This window comes from Cetorhinus maximus, chromosome 12 (assembly GCF_964194155.1).
Source record: "Cetorhinus maximus chromosome 12, sCetMax3.hap1.1, whole genome shotgun sequence".
NCBI classification, from domain to species: domain Eukaryota; kingdom Metazoa; phylum Chordata; class Chondrichthyes; order Lamniformes; family Cetorhinidae; genus Cetorhinus; species Cetorhinus maximus.
Window position 1 is genome coordinate 109,777,300 of NC_135890.1, and position 24,242 is coordinate 109,801,541.

Below are 24,242 nucleotides of genomic sequence, written 5' to 3' on the forward strand. Positions count from 1 at the left end.
CAGTTCACTCAACACAGATCAGGAATCGAACATCCCCCTTTCCTTGTCCAGCTTATTTTAAGTGGTTTTGAATTATTTAAGAAAATGTCCCCAAATTTACATGTCTCAGCGTCTCTCAAGATCAGGCACTTGCAAAACAGTTGGCCAAGATCAGCCAGGCTCTCCAGCTCCTCAATCCAAAAATGAATTGTATAAATTCAAACATTTGCCAGTGAATTGTCAGAAATAGAAGCAAACTGCACTTGTATTGGTTGCCAGTTCTGTGCTGCCCATTTCTGTAATTTGTTACTTTACATGGCTAATTTACATCGTTAGGGCATCGAAGATAGCACCACACACAGAGAACTACTGCCCCTAAACTGGAGTGTTCACATCAGCCGAGAGAGGACTGACCAGGGGAAGTGGTGGGGCTGCGGTCCCTGTGCAATCGAAAGCTCCTGTTTCCCATAGGGATTCCTGAGCAATGGGAGATTGCTGGATCAAGCCCCTTGGGATAAAAGTGCAAAGGACAATGCTGCATTATAACCGAAGCAAAGTACTGCAGGTTTTGGGGAAACCTGAAATAAAATCAGAAAATGCTGGTCAAGCAGTAATCTGTGGAGAAAGAAATAGGGTTAACATTCCAGGTCCATGACCTCACAGCTGAACTGGAAGGTCCACATTAAAATTCACTGCATTAAAACAGTGAGTGTCGCAAGGAAATAATTTAATCTTAACAATTTCCCACTCTGTGGGCCCACTCAATGCAAAGCCCGGGTCCCCTCTGTGCACTTTGTTCTGTGTCACTTCCATTTCCCAGAAGGGTGACCTACACCCTGGCAAGGCTGGATCTGACCGGTATTGTTTCATTTATTCTTTCACAGGATGTGGACGTCGCTGGCTAGGCCAGCATTTGTTGCCCATCCCCAATTGTCCTCCAGAAGGATGGTGGCGAGCCACCTCCTGGAACTACTGCAGTTCATCTGGTGTAGGTACATCCACTGTGCTGTTAGGCAGGAGGGGGTGGGGGGGGTGGTAGGAGGAGGTAGTTGACCCAGCGACAGTGAAGGGACGCCGACATTTTTCCAAGTCAGGATGGTGTGTGGATTGGAGAGGAACTTGCAGGTGCTGCTTCCATGCATCTGCTGCCCTTGTCCTTCTAGTGGGTAGAGGCTGTGGGTTTGGAAGATGCTGTGAGGACATATGAAGGAAGTGGGTAGGAAGGTGTCTTTCGTGCACAACTTTTGTGGTTGAACTGGTGAGCTTCCAGTATCCATTCTCTGCTCACAAGAGCACGGCTAAAATTGGGAAGCAACCATGCACAAAATGCATCTCACTGCCTTGCACCAGCACTTGTCCAGGTGTGTGGCAGTACAATAACAGGCAAAGAAAAGTTAACACCAAACGCACAATAGAGAGCTGGTGACTGCACCGGGCTGATGAGTGTGACAATTCAGATGTTGTACGTTGTCCTCTCTTGAGGCCATTAAAATTAATTCATGTGAATTTATTAAAACAGGCCCCAGCCTGGCATTTCAGTGCTAGTTCCAAACTGAGTGGAAATCAGATCAACTAAGAATTAGAAATCACTCAACTGCTTTTGACAATGACTATAAGAAACATTTTTAACAAACCAAAACTGGGAGGGTGTTTGATACTATCTTATTTTATTTAGAAATTGTTCAGAATTCCACTTGTTCCAGTGCAGTACAGTTTGTTGATAATTAGCTAAAATAAAATGTAACCTTTTCATTACCATCCGAATTTGAAAGCCTGTATGCTCTACAGGGACAGCACAGGCCAGACTGCAGTTCAATCACACTTTCACTCTTTATTGTGTCTTCCAGTGGAATAAAATGTTTGATCATGTGCCTCCTCATCACCTCAGCTAAGTATTACCACCTTCCAAAAAGTGCTAAAAGCCCCACTTTGAAATCATGCACATCTAGTTACACACGTATGCCCAGGTGTATGTTTCTGCACAGTCTCCTTCATGTACATTTCAAATTATGGAGGGGATTTTTTTTACTCCTTAATTCCTAATTTATCTTTTCAGCTAATTTCATAGAATCATAGGACCTTACAGCACAGAAGAGAGCCTATTCGGTCTGTGTTGCAGGTGCTGACTCTTTGAAAGGGCAGTCCAATGCGTGTACCCGCTCATCCAATGCTCTCCCACTGACCCTTCAAACTCTGCTGGGGTCAGCGTTGAAGGGAGCAATGGGCAGAATTGGGATTGCAAGTTTAGGGCAGTATTTTTAAAGCTGGCCATTCTACTGCACTACACAGAACATTACCTTCCTGATGGTCCTCAATAAGGCCACCCCAATCTATAATTGTTCATTCATTAAACCATAGAGAGAGGCTATTGATTTCTTCATATCTGTGCCAGCTCTTTGTTAGTGCAATCCAAAACTAATCCCACTGCATGGGTCTCTCCCTATAGCTCTGTATCTTCCTCAACGTCAAATGCTCTTCCTTATAATGTGGAACAGTCTCTGTCATAACTACTTACATTCAAAAAAGGAGTGGCTTGGGCATAGTCAAGCTATAGTCCATTGAGAGGGAAAGGTAGGGCAAACAAATCCAGAGCTCTCTGGATGAAAAAGGAAATAGAAATTAAGATAAAGAAGAAAAAGTGTGCTTATGACAGGTGTCAGGTAGAAAATACAACTGAGAACCAAGAGGAATACAGAAGGTTTAGAAGGGACGTGAAAAAGCATATTGGAGAAGGGAAGAGGGATTATGAGAAAAGACTGGCAGCCAACATAAAGGGGAATTCCAAAGTCTTCTATAGGCATATAAATAATGAAAGGGTGGTAAAAGGAGGAGTAGGGCCGATTAGGGACCTAAAAGGGAATTTGCACATGGACGAAGGGGCCATGGCTGAGGTATTAAATGAATACTTTGCATCCATCTTTACCAAGGAGGTAGATGCTACCCAGGCAATGGTGACGGACGAGGAAACTCTGTCACTAGAAGGGTTCAAAATTGATATGGAGCAAATGTTGATTAGACTGTCGGTACTTATTTGATACAGCGCAGGGACCGGTTGAGATGCATCCAAGGATATTGAAGGAAGTGAGAGCAGAAATTGCAGGGGCAATGGCCATAATTTTTCAGTCTTCCCTAGACTCATTGGAGGTGGCAGGGGACTGGAGAATTGCAAACAATATGCCCTTGTTCAAAAAATGTGGCAAGGATAAGTCCACCAATTACAGGCCAGTCTCTGTTAAATTTCAGTGGTGGGCAAGATTCTAGAAACAATTATTCGGGATAGAATTCGTAGTCACATGGAAAATATGGGTTGATAAGGAAGAGCCAGCATGGATTTCTAAAGGGGAAATGGCATTTAACTAACTTGCTGGAGTTTTTTGAAGAGGTAACAGAAAAGGTCGATGAGGGTAATGCTGTTGATGTGGTGTACATGGACTTTCAAAAGGCATTTGATAAAGTACCACACAACAGACTTGTGAGAAAAGTTATTGCTCATGGAATAAAAGGGACAGTAGCAACGTGGATACAAAATTGGGTGAAAAATAGGAAACAGAGAGTAATGGTCAATTGATATTTTTCAGGTTGGAGAAAGGTTTGTAGTGGAGTTCCCCAGGAGTCTATTTTGGGACCCTTCCTGTTCCTTATATATATTAATGATCTAGGTCTTGATGTGCCGGTGACAATTTCAAAGTTTGTGGATGATACAAACTTTGGGAATGTTGTAAACTGCGAGGAGGACAGTGTAGAACTTTAAAAGGACATAGGCCAGTTGGTGGAGTGGGCAGATAGGTGGTAGATGAAGTTCAATGCAGAGAAATGTGAGGTGATGCATTTTGGTAGGAAGAACATGGACAGACAATATAAAATGAGGGGTGAAATTTTGAAGGCGTTGCAGGAGCAGACAGACCTGGGTGTATATGTGCATAGATAATTGAAGACGGCAGGACAGGTGGAGAGGGTAGTTAATAAAGCATATAGTATCCTGGGCTTTATTAGTAGGGGCATAGAGTACAAGAGCAAGGAAGTTATATAAGACACTTGTTAGACCTCAGCTGGAGGAATGTGTACAGTTCTGGGCACCACATTACAGGAAGGATTTGAACACATTGGAGAGAGTGAAGAAGAGGTTTACAAGAATGGTTCTGGGGATGAGAGACTTCAGTTACAAAGATAGGTTGGAGAGTTGGGACTGTTCTCCTTGGAGAGAAGAAGGCTAAAAGGAGATTTGATAGAGATGTTCAAAATCATGAGGTGGCTGGACAGAGTAGATAGAGAGAAGCTGTTCCCACTCGTAAAATGTAACATGAGAAAATGTTTTCTCACACAGCAAGTGATTCGGGTCTGGAAAGCACGGCAGGGAAGTGTGTTGGAGGCAGGTTCAATTGAGGCATTCAAGAGGACATTAGATGATTATTTGAATAGAAACAATGTGCAGGAATATGGGGAAAAGGCAGTGCAATGGCGCTAGGTCATAATGCTTTTGGAGAGCTGGTGCAAACATGATGAGCCGAATGGCCTCCTTCTGTGCAGTTAAAATTCTGTGATTCAGTGATACTTCACTTAGTAGAGCATGAAACATCTGCTCAATTCTTTGATAACTCTCGGTGATCATTTTAAATCAATGACCCCCTCGCTACTGACTCTATAGCTAGAGTAAATAGGTCTTCTCCTTTCACTTTACTAAAATCCTTCTTAATTTTAAAAGCCTCTATTAAATTAATGGCAAAGAGTAATTTAGCAATGTAGGATGCTGTCTTGAGATGTGGTGTTAAAGAATCAATCCCATGGATCATTGGATTGGGCAATACCCCACCAGAAACAAATCAATGCTTCAAATGTTAGCTCTCAAGTTTGGCAAATTCCTCCAGGCAGATGTTAGGAACTTTTCTTTTCCTAATGATACCTCTTGGTTTTGTGACCTCATGAATATTCAGTATCCAACTAGCTTGCCCTTTAATGTGCAGCAAAAAGCAAGTCTGCATCACTATTTTAATAAAAAGTATATACACAAAGTCTTAACAATGTATAATCTTTATAACATATAAGTTTTGTATAGCCAACTGAGCTCAACACCCTTTATGAGTGTCAACTGAATCGAATCAGGACGGCTCATAGCCAAAGCTTTACAAAACAGAGAGAGAGCTCAGTCGATCGGGAGATCTTTAAAATGCAATGAAGAGCAAATCATGAGTTCATCAACCCTTTCCAGAGCTCAGTCATGGAAAGTCCTCAGAGATACATTCTCATTAATCAAAGCATGAGACTCAATTCACCAGCTATCAAGTTATCCAAATATTCATACTTAATTATGTAGAGACCAGGAGGCGAGCCCTGTATCTGGAGGTAAACGGAAAGGTCTTAATGTTCGGTCACAAAGCTGTGGAGGGTAAGGTCATCATCATCATCGCTGTCACTGTTTTGTCCAACTGCAGTCTCTTTGAGATGGTCTCTTAACCGTTTTGGTCTCATTTTTCTCCTCAACTTTCTTTCGTCCTCGGGCAACAGAGCAGAAATGCAGATCAGCTCAGTGCCGTTTGTCCGGTTGACCCTATAGTTCTGTCTTTGAGTAGAGAGCTTGGTGCACAGGACAACAGTGCATATGACAAAGATGGTGCAAACCCCTGCTAGAATTGCAATGGCAATGAGGCACTGAGCAACAAGACTAATTTTCTTGGCTGTAACCTGAGCAGTTGAAAGCCTATTGTAACTTCTGGTGGTTGTTTTGATGATTTTGCTGATAAATGGAATGGTTGGATTTAAGGGCATTGATTCATTAACTTTTGTTATAGTTGTCACAGTTGGGGCACTAGTGGTCACTGGATGGAAGCTGGTAGGTTGCTTCTTTGTAGAAGTCAAAGTACTGGTTGGAGGAGGTTGGGTTTTCACCCATACATCTGGATGGACATATCCACCAACCTCTGAAGTGTTAGTAACTGCAGTTGAGGCTGATGTGATTTCAGGTGTGTATGTTCCAGTTCCAGTCTCATCAGTTGTCCAATGCTGAGATCCAATAGTGGGAGAAGAGTCCTGATTGACACCGGTCTCTGTTTCAAGACGTAGAAAAATGGACGATTCCGAAGCATTGAAATCTTGAGTTGTGTGAGACAGAACCCCTGTTGTGGAATAAACTGGGGCACTTGTCGTTGGAGTACCAGCTGTGGACGTGAGTTGGGTGGGACTTCCAGTTGCATCAGCAAGGGGTGTGCTCATCGGATCAAGATGTTGGGGAGTTGCTGAACTCTGGTCAAGAAGTGGGGGAGTTGCTGAACTCGGGTCAAGAGGTGGAGGAGTTATTGAACTCGGGTCGAGAGGTGGGGGAGTTGCTGAACTCGGGTTGAGAGGGGGGGTAGTTGCTAGACTCTCAGTGGTGCTTTCAGAGTACTTGCTGGGATTCTGGGTCACTCCAACAGAAGTTTCCACTGAATCAGTTAACTCCAGTGTTGCTCTTGTGGTCTGCTCCATCACAACCATACCAGCTACAATAGCAAGAAACACAGGAAGGGTGCACCATTGCAGTGACATATCTGCAAGAAGTTAAAAATGTGTATATTTTTAATCTCTTCGGTACAGCAAAGTCAAGTCTACAGCATTAGTACACAACATTTATTTACTGTTTTGAACATAATGTATGCACAACAGGTATCTGATGCTTATTGCACGGATAGTAATCATATTATCATCCATTAATGTCACAGGTAGCTGCTAGGATTCTAAAATAGAACATTACAAAAGTTTGTCACAATAGGAATGTTCGCATTGTTTTTAAAAGCCAGGTTTTTACAGGTTTGTGTATTAAAAAGAAAACAAGGCACAGAGTCATTATGACACAGGAGGAGGCCACTTGGCCCATTGAGTCCATGACAGGAAAGAAATGGTGACTATGAGACAGAAATGCCTCTGAAAGGGAAGGCCCAAACCAGCGATTATATCTGAATCTAAGATGGTGTCCAGCCCTTTAAACACACACTGTCATTTTCTGTTCCAGATATCAAAGTCAATGAATCAATGATTCCTTTTCTCATGGTTAGATCTGCTTTCATTGTGACTGCGTTTAAATATCTGATACGGCAAAAATTATAACACAGATCATTGGGCTCAGCAAGTTAATAACATGCTTGATCTTAACCCCACCCTCAGTTTTATCATAACCTTTAATTCCTTCTCTCTCCAGATGTGTGTGTAATGATCTCTTAAACTCTGTTTTCATGGCCTCTCCTTACTGTTTGTTCCTCCAGTACTTTCTCCCTCATAAAGAGTTCTAATGGACTCCCCTTCTGACTTTCTAATGTTTAATTTGTGTCTCTTGGTACTTGAATCTTTTACAATAGTGACAATTAGTCCTGAACTTCTGCCCTAATCTGCTTCATAACCTGCATCTTGTATCTGGATTTTGTGATATCCATAATGAAGATGTTTGACTCCTCTGCTTGAAAGCACTGACCCATTTATTTTCAAAGCACTAAAATCACACAGGGTGATTTGGAGTAATGGAATATTTGCATAAAGAAACTTAAAAGTCTCCCTTTTCCCATAGGAAACGAGCCAAACTTCCTTAACTTTTCTGAAGAAGTCATACGGACTCAAAACGTTAACTCTGTTTCCTTCTCCACAGATACTGCCAGACCTGCTGAAATTTTCCCAACATTTTCCATTTTTATTCCTTAGCTTCTCCTTTTGTTAAATTCCAGATACTAGGAATGATCTGGTTGCTCATCTCTGTAACTTCTCAAAGGCAATATAATGAGATGAAAGCAGTGGCGTTGATATAGCGCTGGGTGTTCCAAGGGATGTTGTCAGTATTTTCATGGTATATATTATACAGAGAATGCAGGACATATTATACAGAGAATGCAGGACATATTATACAGAGAATGCAGGACAATCAGGAGGGTATGACAAGGCAGCCAGAACTGCAAGAGTAAAGATGAAAATGGATTGTTAATATTTGGAGAAATGCGCTACATTTTTCCATATATTTCCTGGTGTTATTTGCTTACATATTACTTTTTGAGGATGTGGGAAAGAGAAAGGGTCCTCAATGAGCATGTCTATTTTTTGCTCCATGTGCCTCAGCGTACATCATATTTTTCTCTTACTGTCATTATAATGGCTGCAATTCCCATTGAAATTGTACATTTTGTGACAATGGGGAACTAGGGGCTAAGAGGGTGAGGGGCGAGGAGGAGATTTGGCTCCTTTCACTGGAAATACGATAGGTTATCTGTCTCTGCCAGTTTCTTGGAGATACTCGATGAGCCAAATGGCCTCCTTCTGTACCATAATAACACTATGACTGTACTATACTGCATCAGGTGTCAGACAGAAATAACATGAAGGGAAGACAATTGACCATAGTGATTTGACAATCACCTGAAACTCATTGCTTAGCTAATCTCCCTTCAATTTCCTCTCTCCACGCCACTAGTTGATTGATTCTGATTATATATGTATATACATAATATGAGAGAGGGAGACACACAGAGGAGGAATTTTTCTTTCCATACCTTGCTCAGAATTGGGTTATCAATTCTTGGTGTCCCAGACACAACTCTCCTTCTGATCCTTTAAATCCAAATGTGAAGTGAAATGCATGAAGAAAGGCACGTATAATGTTTATACACAGCATGAATAATAAAGCCAGTTATGTCACAATAAACTACACGCATAGTCGTTTTGTAGTACAGAACTTAAGTATTGCTAAAGAAAGAGACGTGTCTAAGCTTTTTGTCTTGCATTCATCAGCACACTCGCAAGAATACCAATATAAGGGGAAAGTAACAATTTATAGTATATGTGAAGAGAGTGCTGTTTGGTTGGCAAATGGCATTGCCATGGAGAATGCACCAGTGAAGGTGACTGACAGTTAACTGCCAAGCATTGACAATCAAACATTGACCCAATTAGGGTCAAGCTGCCTTGTTTAAATTTCAAACAATGTTTGGCAGTTAACTGTCTGTCACCATCACTGGTGCATTCTCCATGGCAACGCCACTTGCCAAATAATCAGCACTGTCTTCACCAACAGTATAAATTGTTGTTTTCCTCTTATATCAGCATTCTTGCAAGTGTCCTGATGAGTGCAAGATGAAAAGCTTAGACATGTCTTTTTTTCAGCAAAATTATACTCAAATGAGACTAATGCAGTGGTTCTGTGCAGTTTTTCTGGGGCTCCAGGCCCATGTGTTAATACAGCACTGCCTTTCCTTGTCTGTTGGTCCCACCTTTTCTACATTGAGCCACAATTAATTTTTTATATGTCCATTTGATAATTCATGTTATTTTAAATATTCTTTTGACGAATCTGTATTTTCGTAGGATTTGAAAAAGGAGTGAATTGACTGTGCCTCAACAGTTCAAATATAAGGACAGCCAGGGATGAGAAAAGGCCATTTGGCATGTAAAATGTACCAATTCAGCATCCTTACTCTCCCAGCACACTATTTAAGTGTAGTTGGAATGGTTTTAATGGCCTCTTAAGTATAACCTCATCTCACAGACCATTTCATATGTTCATTCATTCTGTACTTTTTACTAAATTAAATTTATATCTCCTTTTTGGTCTGGTTTGAAATGTACCTTATCTACACAATTAGTATTTACCAGTGTGGCCCCCATTTATCATCTGCTCTCTATCGAGCAGAGCTGGAGTTTCCCTTATCTTTCCCAATAGGTTATCCCATTTAGACGCTGAATAATTCTGGTACTTCTTTGTAACATCACTTATATGATTCAAGACAAATTTGAGCTTTGCCAATAGCATGTTTGGATCTTACTGGGGCATTATTGCAAGATTTCCTGCTTAGTCAACTCAAACCACAAAAGACACATGACAGAGTGAGTGCAATAAGTGACGTCTCTCATCTTTTTCTGAACACCTCTTATCAATTATCAATGTTTGATCTTAGAATTTTTCAAGCAGTTTTTGCTACAATTTGATTCCACTTCCACTTACTTCTGAACACTTCTGGTTTCTTTTGGTGACTTCCTCTCAACAGCAACTTGCATTTATATGGTGCCTTTAATGTGGAACATCACTCCAAGGTGATTCACAGAGATGTCATGAGGAAAATGGATGCCAAGTCAAAGATATAGGTACTATGAGGGGGTGATTAAAAGTTTGTCAATGAGATGGGGTTAAAGGAGGAGGTGGAGATGGGACGTTAGGAGATTTAGAGTTGGAATTCCAGAGTGCCCTAGGTGTCAGCTGTGACTCAGTGAGTTAACACTCTTACCTCTAGGTTGAGAGATTCTGGGTTCTATTCCTGCTCTGGAACTTGAACATAAAAAGGCATTGTGTCTCAGATGAGATGATAAACTGAAGCACCATCTGCCTGCTTGGATGGATGGAAAAGATTCCCCTGGCACTATCTTGAAGAGGAGCCAGAGAGTTATCCATGTTACCCTGGCCATAATGTATTCCTCAATCAACACCTCAAATGAACAGATTGTCATTATCAGATTGCTGTTTCTAGGAGTTTGCTGTGAGAGCAAATTGGCTGCTGCATTTCCTACAGTACAACAGTGACTACACTTCATCAGCTGTAAAGCGCTTTGCGATGCCTACTGGTTGTAAGAAGCGCTATATAAATGCAAGTCTTTTTTTTTGTAGCTGGCTGAAGGCATCATTGCCAAATGTGGGTCAAAATGGGTATGTGCAAGATACCAAAATAAGAGGAACGTAGGGCTCAGGGCGAAGGGGTGGATGGAATTTGTAAAGCTGGTGAGCCTAAGGATGGGGTGAGGCTATGAAGGAATTTAAACATCAGGACAATTCAACAGAGCATGGATTCTACCTCCATGTAAGCTCCTGAGGAAATGATCTGTGCAAATATTCAAAAATAATCCAGCAAAATTCATAATTCTTTGCAATTGATTAATAGAAAGTACTCAAAAGGACTAGATCAGTTTCAAGGCATTTGTATGTTGTATAATCCTTGTTTATATTGTGATTGTCTGTCAGGAAAAAGATATAGATTAAAAGTTACAGGTCATTGTTTACCCTGAGGTTGCTTCTCTCACAACACTGTTTCCCTTTAAACTAATTTCTACCATTCAAGACAGCATGATGCAAAATCTTTACATATTCATTTATTTATTTTTACCCATTTATTCAGACAACTCTGCTTTTACACACAAGGTTATCTTCTGTGGATGACTACTTTTAATACTTCTGTCAGTTATGTGTTATGAAATACAAAACGCCCTGACTGACTTGTGGTTTTCATTAGCCAATAAAAGATACTGTCATTGCTCTTTTCTGGTCACACCCTTTGTTTTAGATCATCTAACAACTTAATTTTTTCCTCCTTTAGCCAAGAGCTTCTAGCCACAATATGAGATGCATCATCAGGCATCTTCAGAAAGTTATCCTCCTGTGATGGCACCTTGCACCTCTCCTGTTGCACCCTCAAAATGATTCCTGTGAATCATGAATTTGCTTTCATGAACGGGGAGTCAATCATAGTGCTCAAATGGTGAGCATTGATTGCTCAAAACTTGGCAGTCCTACCTGGGCTCTCAGTGACATTACAGCTCCGTAATCATTTTGCACCACCTGCTATTCCAAATATGCACACTGAGCTGTACATTAACATATTTAACATTTCTTGTTTCATTGTAATATTCCTACCTTTTATTCAACCCAGTTGGCCCGAAATAAAGCTGGCGCTTCGCTTAGTGCTGGTGTGCGAGAGCAAGCTTGCATTGCTGTGCTGAATTTCATTGCTTGTGCAAGAGTTGGTTTGTGCAACAGGACGCGTTTTTTAAAATTATTCATTCATGGGATGTGGGCATCATTGGCTAGTCCAGCATTTATTGCTCATCCCTGATTGCTCTCGAGAAGGTGGTGGTGAGCTGCCTTCTTGAATTGCTGCAGTCCATGTGGTGTAGGTACACCCACAGTGCTGTTAGGAAGGGAGTTCCAGGATTTTGACCCAGCGACAGTGATGGAATGGCGGTATATTTCCAAGTTAGGATGGTGAGTGGCTTGGGGGGGAGCTTCCAGGTGGTGGTGTTCCTATCTATCTGCTGCTCTTGTCCTTCTAGATGGTGGCGATCGTGGGTTTGGAAGGTGTTGTCTAAGGAGCCTTTTGAGTTCATGCAGTGCATCTTATAGTTAGTATACATTGCTGCCACTCTTCGTTGGTGGTGGAGGGAGTGAATGTTTGTGGAAAGAGTGCCAATCAAGTGGACTGCTTTGTCCTGGATGGTGTCAAGCTTCTCAAGTGTTGTTGAAGCTGCACTCATCCAGGCAAGTGGAGAGTACTCCATCACACTCCTGACCTGTGCCTTGTAGATGATGGACAGGTTTACATTTGGAGGCAATCGTGATGAGGACAGATGTCCAGAAGTCATGTGAAGCTGACTCTGGTGGACACTGGGATATCTGAGCACCATCATTGTCTTAAGCATGTTGCAACAAATCATGGTCTATTGGTTAACTGTTAACTCTGCACGCCAGGGGCATAATTCCTAGTTAATGGCACTGCCTGGCAGGGAAGCTCCACAAGGAGGAGAAGCTGTGCGCCAAGCTCCACTGCTGTGACTCAGAGCGGATCAACGCAGAATACTGAGAGGCTGCTGGAGCAGCTCTTGTTTTCCTGGCAAAAATATGAAAAGCTATTTTCTTTAATAGCTCTTTCAAAGATATGGCATAGGCACAATGGGCTGAATGGTGTCCTTCTGTGCTGCGCTTTAATCTGTGAATCTGCTTTAAGATGGCAAAGGCGTAGTGGTATTGTTACTGAACTAGTATTCCAGAGACCCAGGGTAATGCTCTAAGGACCTGGGTTCGAATCCCACCACGGCAGATGGTGGGATTTGAATTCAATAAAAATCTGGAATTAAAAGTCTAATGAAACCATTGTGGATTACCATCTGAAGTCCTTACCTGGTCTGGCCTACATGTGACTCCAGACCCACAGCAAAGTGGTTGACTCTTAAATGCCCTCTGAAATGGCCTAGCAAACCACCCAGTTGTATAAAACCACGACAAAGCTTTAAAAAAGGAATGAAACTAGATGGACCACCTGGCATCGACCTAGGCACCAGAAACGACAACGGCACAAGGGCAAACTCAGCCCTGGAAAGCCCTCCTAACACCTGGGGGCTAGTGCCAAAATTGGGAGAGCAGCCTCATAGACTAGTCGAGCAACAGCCTGAAATAGTCATCCTCACAGAATCATATCATACAGAAAGTTTCCCAGACACCAACATAACCATGCTAGGTATGTCCTGTCCCACTGGCAGGACAGACCCAGCAGAGGTGGTGGCACAGTGGTATGCAGTTGGGAGGGAGTTGCCTCCTCAACGTCGACTCCGGACCCCATTAAGTCTCATGACATCAGGTCAAACATGGCCAAGGAAACCTCCTGCTGATTACCACATACCACCCTCCCTCAGCTGATGAATCAGCACTCCTCCATGACAAGGGTGGCAAGTGCACACAATATACTCTGTACACTGGGTGGGGGACTTCAATATCCATTACCAAGAGTGGCTCTGTAGCACCACGACTGACTGAGCTGGCCAAGTCCTAAAGGACATCGCTGCTCGACTGGGTCTGCAGCAGGCGGTGAGGGAGCCAAGAGGGAAAAACATACTTGATACTCATCCTCACCAACCTGCCTGCCGCAGATGCATCTGTCCATGACAGTATCGGTAGGTGTGACCACTGCACTGTCGTTGTGGAGACGAAGTCCCACCTTCACATTGAGGATACCCTCCATCGTGTTGTGTGGCACGACCACCGTGCTAAATGGGATAGATTTCGAATAGATCTAGCAACTCAAGACTGGGCATCCATCAGGCGCTGTGGGCCATTAGCAGCAGCAGAATTGTACTCAAACACAATCTGTAACCTCATGGCCTGGCATATCCCCCACTGTACCATAAGACCATAAGACATAGGAGCAGAAGTAGGCCATTTGGCCCACTGAGTCTGCTCTGCCATTCAATGAGATCATGGCTGATCTGATAATCCTTTACTCCACTTTCCTGCCTTTTCCCCATAACCCTTGATTCCCATACTGATTAAAAATCTGTCTATCTCAGCCTTGAATATACTTAACAACCCAGCCTCTACAGCTCTCTGTGGTAAGAATTCCACAGATTCATTACCCTCAGAGAGAAGAAATTCCTCATCTGTCTTAAATGGGTGGACCCTTACTCTGAGATTATGCCCTCTGGTTCTAGACTCTCCCACAAAGGGAAACAACCTCTCGGCATCTAACCTGTCAAGCCCCCTAAGAATCTTATATGTTTCAATAAGGTCGCCTCTCATTCTTCTAAACGCCAATGAGTACAGGCCCAACCTACACAACCTCTCCCCATAAGAAAATCCCTCCATACCTGGGATCTACCTAGTGAACCTTCTCTGGACTGCCTCCAATGCCAGTATATCTTTCCTCAGATAAAGGAGACCAAAACCGTTCACAGTATTCTAGGTGTGGTCTAACTAGTGCCTTGTACAGTTTAAACAAGACTTCCCTATTTTTATATTCCATTCCCTTTGAAATAAAGGCCAACATTCCATTTGCCTTTCCATTTGCACCAGGTATACCTAAAAATGAGGTGTCAGCCTGGTGAAGCTATAACACAGGACTACTTGTGTGCCAAACAGCATAAGCAGCAAGTGCTAGACCGAACTAAGTGATCCCTACAATCAACAGATCAGATCTAAGCTCTGCAGTCCTGCCACACCCAGTTGTGAATGGTGGTGGACAATTAAAGGAGGAGGCTCCACAAATATCCCCATCCTGAATGATGGGGGAGCCCAGCACATCAGTGCAAGAGACGAGGCTAAAGCATTTGCAACGATTTTCAGCCAGAAGTGCCGAGTGGGTGATCCACCTCGTCCTCCTCCAGAGGTCCCCAAAATCACAGATGCCAGTCTTTGGCCAATTTGATTCACTCCAAGTGATATCAAGAAACGGCTGAAGGCACTGGATACTGTAAAGGCTATGGGCCCTGACAATATTCCGACAATAGTACTGAAGACTTGTGCTCCAGAACTTGCCGCGTCCCTAGCCAATCTGTTCCAGTACAGCTACGACACTGGCATCTAACTGGCTACGTGGAAAAATGCCCAGGTATGTCCTGTACACAAAAAGCAGGACAAATCCAACCCGGCAAATTGCTGCCCCATCAATCTACTCTCAATCATCAGTAAAGTAATGGAAGGGGTCAACAGCAGTGCTATAAAACGGCACTTGTTTAGCAATAACCTGCTCACTGACACCCAGTTTGGGTTCGGCCAGGGCTACTCAACTCCTGACCTCACTACAGCCTTGGTTCAAACATGAACAAAAGACCTGAACTCCTGAGGTGAGGTCAGAGTGACTGCCCTAGACACCAAAGCCACATTTGACCGAGTGTGGCATCAAGCAGCCCTAGCAAAACTGGAGTCAATGGGAATCAGGGGAAAACTCTCCATTGGTTGGAGTCATACCTAGCACAAAGGAAGATGATTGTGGTTGTTGCTCCAGGACATCACTGAGGGAGCTCCTCAGGGTAGTGTCCTCCGCCCAACCACCTTCAGCTGCTTCATCAATGACCTTCCTTCCATCATAAGGTCAGAAGTGGGGATGTTAGCTGATGTTAGCACAATTTTCAGCACCATTCATGACTCCTCAGATACTGAAGCAGTTCATGTCCAAATGCAGCAAGACCTGGACAATATCCAGGCTTGGGCTGACAAGTGGCAAGGAACATTCGTGCCACACAAGTGCTGGGCAATGACCATCTTCAACCAGAGGGAATCTAACCATCGCTCCTTGACGTTCAATGGCATTACCATCACTGAATCCCCCACTATCAACATCCTTGGGGGGTTACCATTGACCAGAAACTGAACTGGCCATATAGCTACTGTGGCTACAAGAGCAGGTCAGAGACTATGAATCCTGTGACGAGTAACTCACCTCCTGACTCCCAAAAGCCTGTCCACCATCTACAAGGAACAAGTCAGGAGTGTGATGGAATATTCCCCACTTGCCTGGATGAGTGCAGCTTCCACAACACTCATGAAGCTTGACAACATCCAGGACAAAGCAGCCCGCTTTGAAAAATGGGAACAGTGGTTCCACATCCACAAACATTCCCTCCACCACCAACGCACAGTAGCAGTAGTGTGTACCATCTACAAGATACACTGCAGGAATTCAACAAGTTTCCTTCGACAGCATCTTCCAAACCCACAACCACTACCATCTAGAAGTACAAGGGCAGCAGATAGATGGGAACACCACTACCTGGAAGTTCCCCTCCAAGCCACTCACCATTCTGATTTGGAAATATATCCCTCCCTAACAGCACTGTGGGTGTACCTACCCACATGGATTGCAGCGGTTCAAGAAAACAGCTCACCACCAACTTCTCAAGGGCAACTAGGGATGGGCAATAAATGCTGGCCCAGCCAGCGAAGCCCACATCCTGTGAATGAATAAAAAAAAAATGTCTTTTCATTGTCCAAATGATGAAAAATCAGACTTCTTTTTTGCAAAGTATTACACAGGTTGTAGCAAAGTAATTCATTTCAAAGCTCTGTGTCCTAGTGTACTTTGGAAAGTTAATATGCCTGCACCCTTTTTTCAGATGCTGATAGACCTGTTAGCCTATGCTCATAAATCTTGTTATCTTGATGTTGATTATCAATTAGAGGATCCTGTGGACTGTCAAGATTTTCTGATTATTTGAAGTCACAATTGTTTTAAGCATTTAATGCATTTTCAGACTTCGCCTGACATAGTCTATGTTTAAGTTTATGTTTAAGGTGCCTCACGCCAATGGTGGGAATAGAACATTTTAAGGCAATCAAGCATACCCAGACCAGGTACAGTGCAGTTAGTTACACAGTCTATCAGAGATTGCCAATTAGCGTTAAATTAAGGACAGGTTTAAACACTGGTTCTATGGCCACAAGGAACTAAACTGAGGCTGCCTACAGATATTTCATGCAGAATTCCTACCCACTGGCAGCCAATGAAGACTTTGAACCCAGATCCTGGAGGTGTAAGAGTCCAAAAGCACCTGGCTCCCATGCTTAAAAAAATATATTTCTTAAGGAAACTCTATCTTTGTTTACTTGGAAATTTTTCCTTATTTATTTCTTAGAAATGAGGCATCATGTCACATACCTGTATGTGAAGCCACTGTGCCAAGATTGACATGTGGGCCTTTGCCCTCCCTGAATGAGAAACAGTAAATGCTGCTTTAGATGGTCTGAGGGACATCGATTTGTCCACTGGCTCCCATTATGTGTTCACTGCAGCATTTCCCACACTGGGAGAACAGAATCAGACCTTTTTGTGTGATATGAACGGAAAGGGGTTCAGCCTCTGGAATTCAACACCGAAATCAAGTACCCATTTATCTGGAGGTTACTGGATTGCTATGAAACAACTTAACTAAATACTTGTGCTGACTGAATGCAAAGCGGTTTCTCCAATCATCTACAACAAAAACAGAAACAGAAATACCTGGAAAAACTCAGCAGGTCTGGCAGCATCCGCGGAGAAGAGCACAGTTGACATTTCGAGTCCTCATGACCCTTCAACAGAACAGAAATCACCTCTTTCCTATTTTTACTTAGTTCTGTTGAAGGGTCATGAGGACTGGAAACGTCAACTGTGCTCTTCTCCGCCGATGCTGCCAGACCTGCTGAGTTTTTCCAGGTATTTCTGTTCCTGTTTTTGTTTTGGATTTCCAGCATCCGCAGTTTTTTGTTTTTTTCTCCAGTCATCTGTTGGTTCTTTATCTCTCTCTCTCTCTCTGGCCACCACGAAATCTATCTCCAAGTGTGATGACGGAGGGAAGGGGAAGCTGTAAAGTGTGTTGCACAAAAACATGGTATTGGAAATCAAAGATCCATTCTGAAAGCCTCCAATCTATAAATGCAAGACCTTTCTTTCATTCCTTACTCTAGTAAACTGATGAATTTTCAGTTGTGTGCCACAAGTTGGCATTTTAAGTTTGATTTGGATGAGTGTTCAATGGTGAAAATAGAAGTTTGCTGTTTGAAGCACCAAGGATAGGTAGTTTGAAAGCTCACATTACGATATTACAGCACCAAGAGCTTCTTAGGAAGTTCTGACTTGTTCAAACATTAAAAATGAAAAAGTAGTTAAAAATACGAGAACTTACTGTAGCTTGGTAGAGAAGGTGATGATAAGAACCCCTTTCAGATAAGGCACAGCGATGCACAGCTCGTGTAATCCAGCCTTGGGTTTGCGATACTTCCAGCTGGTAATTTTTCTCAAAGGTTATTAAAAATAAATTGATTTAGTTGAAAGCATTTGAAGCCAAACATGACCGCGAAAAGCTACCACAAGATTTCATGCACCATTAACCTTCATAACGACCTGCTCGACGGAACAACAGGAAGTGTGACAGAATGGGGTTGGAAGAGAAGTTGAGGTTTCATGAGTCACTAACAGTGTCACATAAATTCTTAGTTGCTCATTCTTTGCATAGGATTACATAGAAGTTACAGCACAGAAATGCCGTTTGGCCTAGCTGCTCTTTGCTCCACACAAGCCTCCCCTCGTCCTAAGTCATCTAACCTTATCACCATATGATATGTACGATGACAGCAGGCAAAGACCCACCGGTTCATCCAGCTTGTCCCATACCTTGGGTATCACAATATATGCACTCCCGCTCTATTCCTTTCTGCCTCTTGTTTATTAGCTTCCACTTACATGCATCTATGCTATTCCCCTCAATTCTCTCTTTCTGGGTAAAGAAATTCCTCCCAAATTCCTTACTGGATTTGTTGGTGACTGCGCCTTATAGTTATAAACCCTTGTTTTTGGATTCCTCCACAAACGGAAATATCTCTATGTCTGTCCTTCATGATTTTGAAGATCTCTAATGGGTCACCTCTCAGTTTATATTTTCTCGAGAAAAGAGACCCAATCTGTTCAACCTTTCATGATAGTTAAAGCCTCTCTGTTCTGGTATCATCTTTGTAAATCTTATTTGCATCTTCAGTGTTTCTATGTCCTTTTTGTGATATGGAGAACAGACTTGTGCACAGTAGCCTGTATCCGAACCAAGGTTCTATACTAGTTTAACATAACTTCTCTGCTTTTCAATTATATTCCACTAGAAATGAACCCCAGTGTTTCGTTTGCATTTTCTGTAGTATTATTACCTTGCATTAAAGTTTAATCCATACCCTTTTTCTTCTCTACCACATTTAAACTCCAAGCAGTATGTGGATCCTCCTATCAAAATGTACTACCTCACCCATCTGTATTGAAATTAATTCGCTATTTATACACCCATTCTACAATTTATTAAATTCTTAAAATCATAGAAACATAGAAACCTAGAGCACAGGAGGCGGCCATTCAGTCTGTGGCGCTTATGCTGGCTCTTTGAAAGAGCAATCGTGCTTAGTCTCACACTCCCGAATCCTGTATATTGCCACAGTCTTCCTCAATGTTAATTATACCACACAATATGCTGCCATGTGAAAATTTCAAAATTGTACTTTCCATTCCCAAGCCCAAATTGTTTATGAAACAAAAACAAAAATACCTGGAAAAACTCAGCAGGTCTGGCAGCATCTGCGGAGAGGAACACAGTTAACGTTTCGAGTCCGAAAGACCCTTCAACAGAACTAAGTAAAAATAGAAGAGAGGTGAAATATATGCTGCCAGACCTGCTGAGTTTTTCCAGGTATTTTTGTTTTTGTTTTGGATTTCCAGCAACCGCAGTTTTTTGCTTTTACCCAAATTGTTTATGTTTGGTCCCAGCACCCGAACCCTGTGAAACAACACTTCCCATCTTCCACCAATCTGAGTGACCGACTTTAATCCCTGCTCTTTCCTTTCTGTTCTGTAGCCAGCTTGAAATTGATTCTGCTACTCGGTCTCTGATCCTGCAAACTCTGACTTTAATCATGAGCGTAATATGCGGTACCTTATCAAAGCGGGGTCTCAAAATCATTGGGGCTTCAGACTTCTGATGCTGTGGAGCCATCTTCTAGCAAGTGAATTGGAAGCAGCTCTTCTGGTTTTTTTTCCACTCACTCTCAGTTCCCATCTAGAGCTCATTTCAGACTGTGCTGAAACTGGGTACCAACATATAGGGAATAGCGAATGTGGATCGATGCCCTCCCTCTGTGTGCCAGCTTGCAGCCCCACTGTCCCTTTTTGGTAATTTGCTGTATCTATTCATATTGAATGCTGTTATTCCCCAGCTAAGGTTACCACTGGACAAGTCTGATCCTGGGGTGAAACCCAGCTTGATAGATCCTAACTTTTATTTGTTTGCTTTGATACATGGAGAGGGGCTACTGAATGGAGTCACCAGAATCAGCTAATGAACTTTTAACAAAAGCATAAAACATTTCTTAAACAAGAAAAGATGAACTATATTACAATACTTCTTCACCCAGAACTGTATCTTTACAGGTACATACAGATTTGTAAGGATAACACAAGTTACAAAAGCTATCTTATACTCTAATGTTCACAGCAAGTACAGTCCGTGTAAACCAATTGGCGACCTATGGTCATGCACACCACACTCTGAAACCAAGTGACAGATACCACCCCAGACAGATGCTATGGATCTCTCCTCAACTTCCCCCAGGCACTTGTTACACCGTGAGCCAACCAGCCTCACTGAACTCCACCTTTCACACCAAGGTTTCCAAAGAACATGCCTTGGAATCTTCTCCCAAATCAATGCTTTCTCTCAGATGCCTTCCACAAGGGTTCACCTCCAGGGTTTCAAACTCTCCTTCCGATGTTCCTCTCCCCTGGGTCACCACATGCATTCGAGCTTTCTTCCACACACTCTCTCTCACTGACTCAGCCGTCAACAGTACACCACTGCTTCCCATGCCCATAGCAAAGAGTTACAGACCTTCAGTTGTCTCTTTGGACCTTCTGACTTCTCACAAGCCTTTAGATCATTTTGAATCTGCTTCCTACAGCTTGGAGCTTTAAGCTTGGAGCCCTTCTCTGCCCTTCACTCTTAACTTCATTTAACAGGACCTTTTCTAGTGTCCTGTCCTTCCTTTGACCAGAAGGTCTGCTTGGTACTTTCTCCTGTTCCACTCCCCTGGATTCTTGGGGACTTTCTCCTTTAGCTTCGGACTGGCTATCTGCCCCTTCTAAGCTGCTTCTGCCTGGCAGCTGTCTTCAAAGCTGAACTCAAAAACTGCTGTTTCTAGTTTCCTGTGTGTGTCTGTGGGAAGGACCTGCCTCTCTGGACCCAACATCCCAGGTTTCTACTCGTGTTTGCTTAACTTATCTTAGTCATAAACTCTGATTAGAAATGCAGGCACTTTTTAAAGTGAAACGAAAACTCAACGTTTCTTAAGCCACAGATACAGAAATACAAATCAAACTTAAACATTAAAGCTAAAACTCATTATTAACTCCCACAAATACTAATTTAACTTACTTAAACTATCTCTATTTCCTAACAATACTGCATTACCAGTAGTCATTTCCTGTCAAGAGGAAAAGATAGGGCACAGCTTTGTTTAACACTAAGGAAAAATGACAGTCAGATCTTTAATTAGGTACCTCAGTTGGTTTTACTCATCAGCAAATGACAGTGGAAGTATTGAAACTTGATTTGGATCAGGAGCCTTAAATCTCAGCCAATTAAGAAGACATTTGCAAAGCAAAATTATGACCAATTCATTTGGTGCTTCAAAATACCACTAACAGTGAGTTTCTGGTCTTAGCCCTGCTATTAATAGAAGGTGCAGAGCAAATACATAATGCTGCCCCACAAGAGAATAGTAGTGGAGCCTCTAGGATCAGGCTGTCCCCATTTCTTGTGCAGTGGAACTGCACTGGATATTGAGGGTTTTTCAGGAGACAGAGCAAAACCATTTAACTGGAACAAAATATACTTTGTGACCCTGGATTTCAGCCCTAGACTGTGGAGGAAAGTCAACATTTTCTGCCAACTTCTGAGAGACTTATTGGAATTGGCTTTGGGAAATCTCAATCAATTTCAATAATGGGCTTCAGGAATCCACAGCATAAAGTTAACAGCACTAGGAATTGATACTAAATTGTCAGTCTCAGTCTGAGAAACTAGAAGATACGTAGGGAAGGGAAATAGAACGATGGTGTATGTTAGGAATGCTCTTCTGAAGCGGAGTTGAAGTAGAGGGAACTTTTATCTGGAATTAATGTGTACTGTGCCTATGGAGTGCTCCATACTGGCATTGAATGCTCCATTCAAGAGCACCAACATAATTTATTTTCATTTATGTTAAAAAATTATATATTGGATAAAGCAAAGCATTGCTTCCAGCTGAAAGTTAAATACACTCGGTTATATTGAGACGTGGTTTTCAGTTTTGTGTATTGGAAAGCAGAGCTGGATGTTAAATGCATGAACAGCACATGCCAAACAATTAATCTCAAAGCAGCAGACAGATAAGAGAAAACCTGATGCATCACACTAGCTACATACTACAAGTATTTGTAGTTTGGCTATCTCTTCAGTCACCTTCTAGCAAGAGCCAGGACAGACATGATGGGGGTGAATGACCCTCCTTTTGTACTTCAAACCGTGATGCGCTATGGATTATGGATGAGAGAAATCTGGCTGGATTTTCCCCGTTTCAGTCCAGGGGCACTATTGCTGATTGGGCAGCTGGCTTGGCATAAACCTCGGGCCAGACTTGGGGTTCCTCTGCATTGTAATGACACGGTGCCATCTCATGGGGTTCACGTACCCAGCAAACCATCCAGGGACTGGTGAAGAACTACTTTAAGACAAATGAACATTCCTCTAAAGCACATTTGCTATATCATTATTTCATAAAAGCACATTAATGGTGATCTCTGTGAACAAAAGGAAAGATCGGAAATTCAAGGATGACACTTCCTCAAGGAAGTCAATCAGAATTTAAAAAAATTTATTCTTTCATGGGATGTGGGTGTTGCTGGCAAGGCCAGCATTTGTTGCCCTCCCCAACTGCCCTTGAACTGAGTGGCCTGCCACATGGTTTCAGAGGACAGCTAAGGGTCATCCACATTGCTCTGGAGTCACATGTTGGCCAGGCAAGGATGACAGGTTTCCTTCCCTAAAGGACATTAGTGAACCAGCTGGCTTTTTACGACAATCGACAATGGTTTCATAGTTACCATTACTGAGACTAGCTTTTTAATTCCAGATTATTAATTGAAGTTAAATTCCACCAGCTGCCGTGGTGGGATTTGAACACTTGTCCTCAGAATATTAGCCTGGGCCTCTGGATTACAAGTCCAGTGACATTTCCAGTGCTCCACCATATCCCCCTAAATGAATGATCATCAGAATCTTCCTAAGTCTATGTTGAGCATTGTTCAGGAAGTTATTATCTTCAGGTTTACTGATAATTGATTCAATTATTTTTACACAGGATTGATGTCAGATTAATGAACATTAGAAACCCCTCTAGCTTGTTTACAATATACTGACACTTTTCCTGTGACTGGTGGCTTCTTTAGAATGATCACAATGCCTTGGAAGCCCCACTGTAGTTCATCAGAGCAGGTACAATTTATCATCCTAAAGGTGACGGGGAAAGCAGCTCAAACAAACTCCTGAGTTTTGAGCTTATTAAATACTAGTTTCACCATTTCATACCCCCTCCAGAAGAGTGTAGATAAATTGACCAAGCTTTTATTTTTAAAGTTTGTTTAATGTGCTAACCTTGATTGAATTCTGTCTTGATCTAACAAGGCTGCTGTGGCCATTACGAGAACAAGGTTGAAGATGGCCTGTAGGGTAGTGTATAGCCTGGGCATCTAAAGTATATGGAATTCAACCCTTCCTGTAAGCAGGGAATTAGATGTTTCAAGCCTCTAAATAAAAATAGAAAATCCTAAAAACAGTCAGTCAGTCAGCATCTAAAAACGTGCGCTAATATTTCAGATGGGAGTCCTCTAATTCGTTCTGAAGTTAATTTAATAGATTATTTGGCGTATAAAGCAAACTGTTTAGCTCTAATCATCCAAAGTTTGTGCTTAAAAGGTTATCACCATTTCCTATGAGATGGATAAATACTTAGGAGAAAAAAATGCAGGGATATGGGGAAAGAGTGGGGGAAGTGGAACTAATTGCATTCTCTTCCAAAGAGCTGGAACAGGCTTGATGGGCCAAATGGCCTCCTTAAATGCTGTGCTATTCAATGGCCAATGCTAGAAATGTAATAATCAAAGATTTGACTTAGTGGGAGGAGCCGGAAAAGAGTGGTAGGGTGGGTTGATTAAGAGCAAAACAAAGCAATTGCTTAATAA

General features: G+C 42.4%; 2 protein-coding genes across 2 annotated transcripts in view; one reads left to right on the forward strand and one right to left on the reverse strand.

The window, feature by feature from the left end:
* The window catches only part of LOC144687853 (uncharacterized), a 251,925-nt gene that overhangs the window by 149,534 nt on the left and 78,149 nt on the right, over positions 1–24,242 (forward strand). The window contains exon 4 of the transcript XR_013578233.1: positions 23,375–23,496. The gene's annotated coding sequence lies outside the window, so the exon portion shown is untranslated. The remainder of the gene's footprint in view (positions 1–23,374; positions 23,497–24,242) is intronic.
* selplg (selectin P ligand) lies at positions 1,629–18,352 on the reverse strand. The gene is made up of 2 exons (XM_078554382.1): positions 18,118–18,352; positions 1,629–6,500 (listed from the first exon to the last, which is right to left on the reverse strand). Exon 2 carries the CDS (start codon positions 6,496–6,498, stop codon positions 5,335–5,337), a length of 1,164 nt encoding a protein of 387 aa, XP_078410508.1. The 5' UTR covers positions 6,499–6,500; positions 18,118–18,352; the 3' UTR covers positions 1,629–5,334.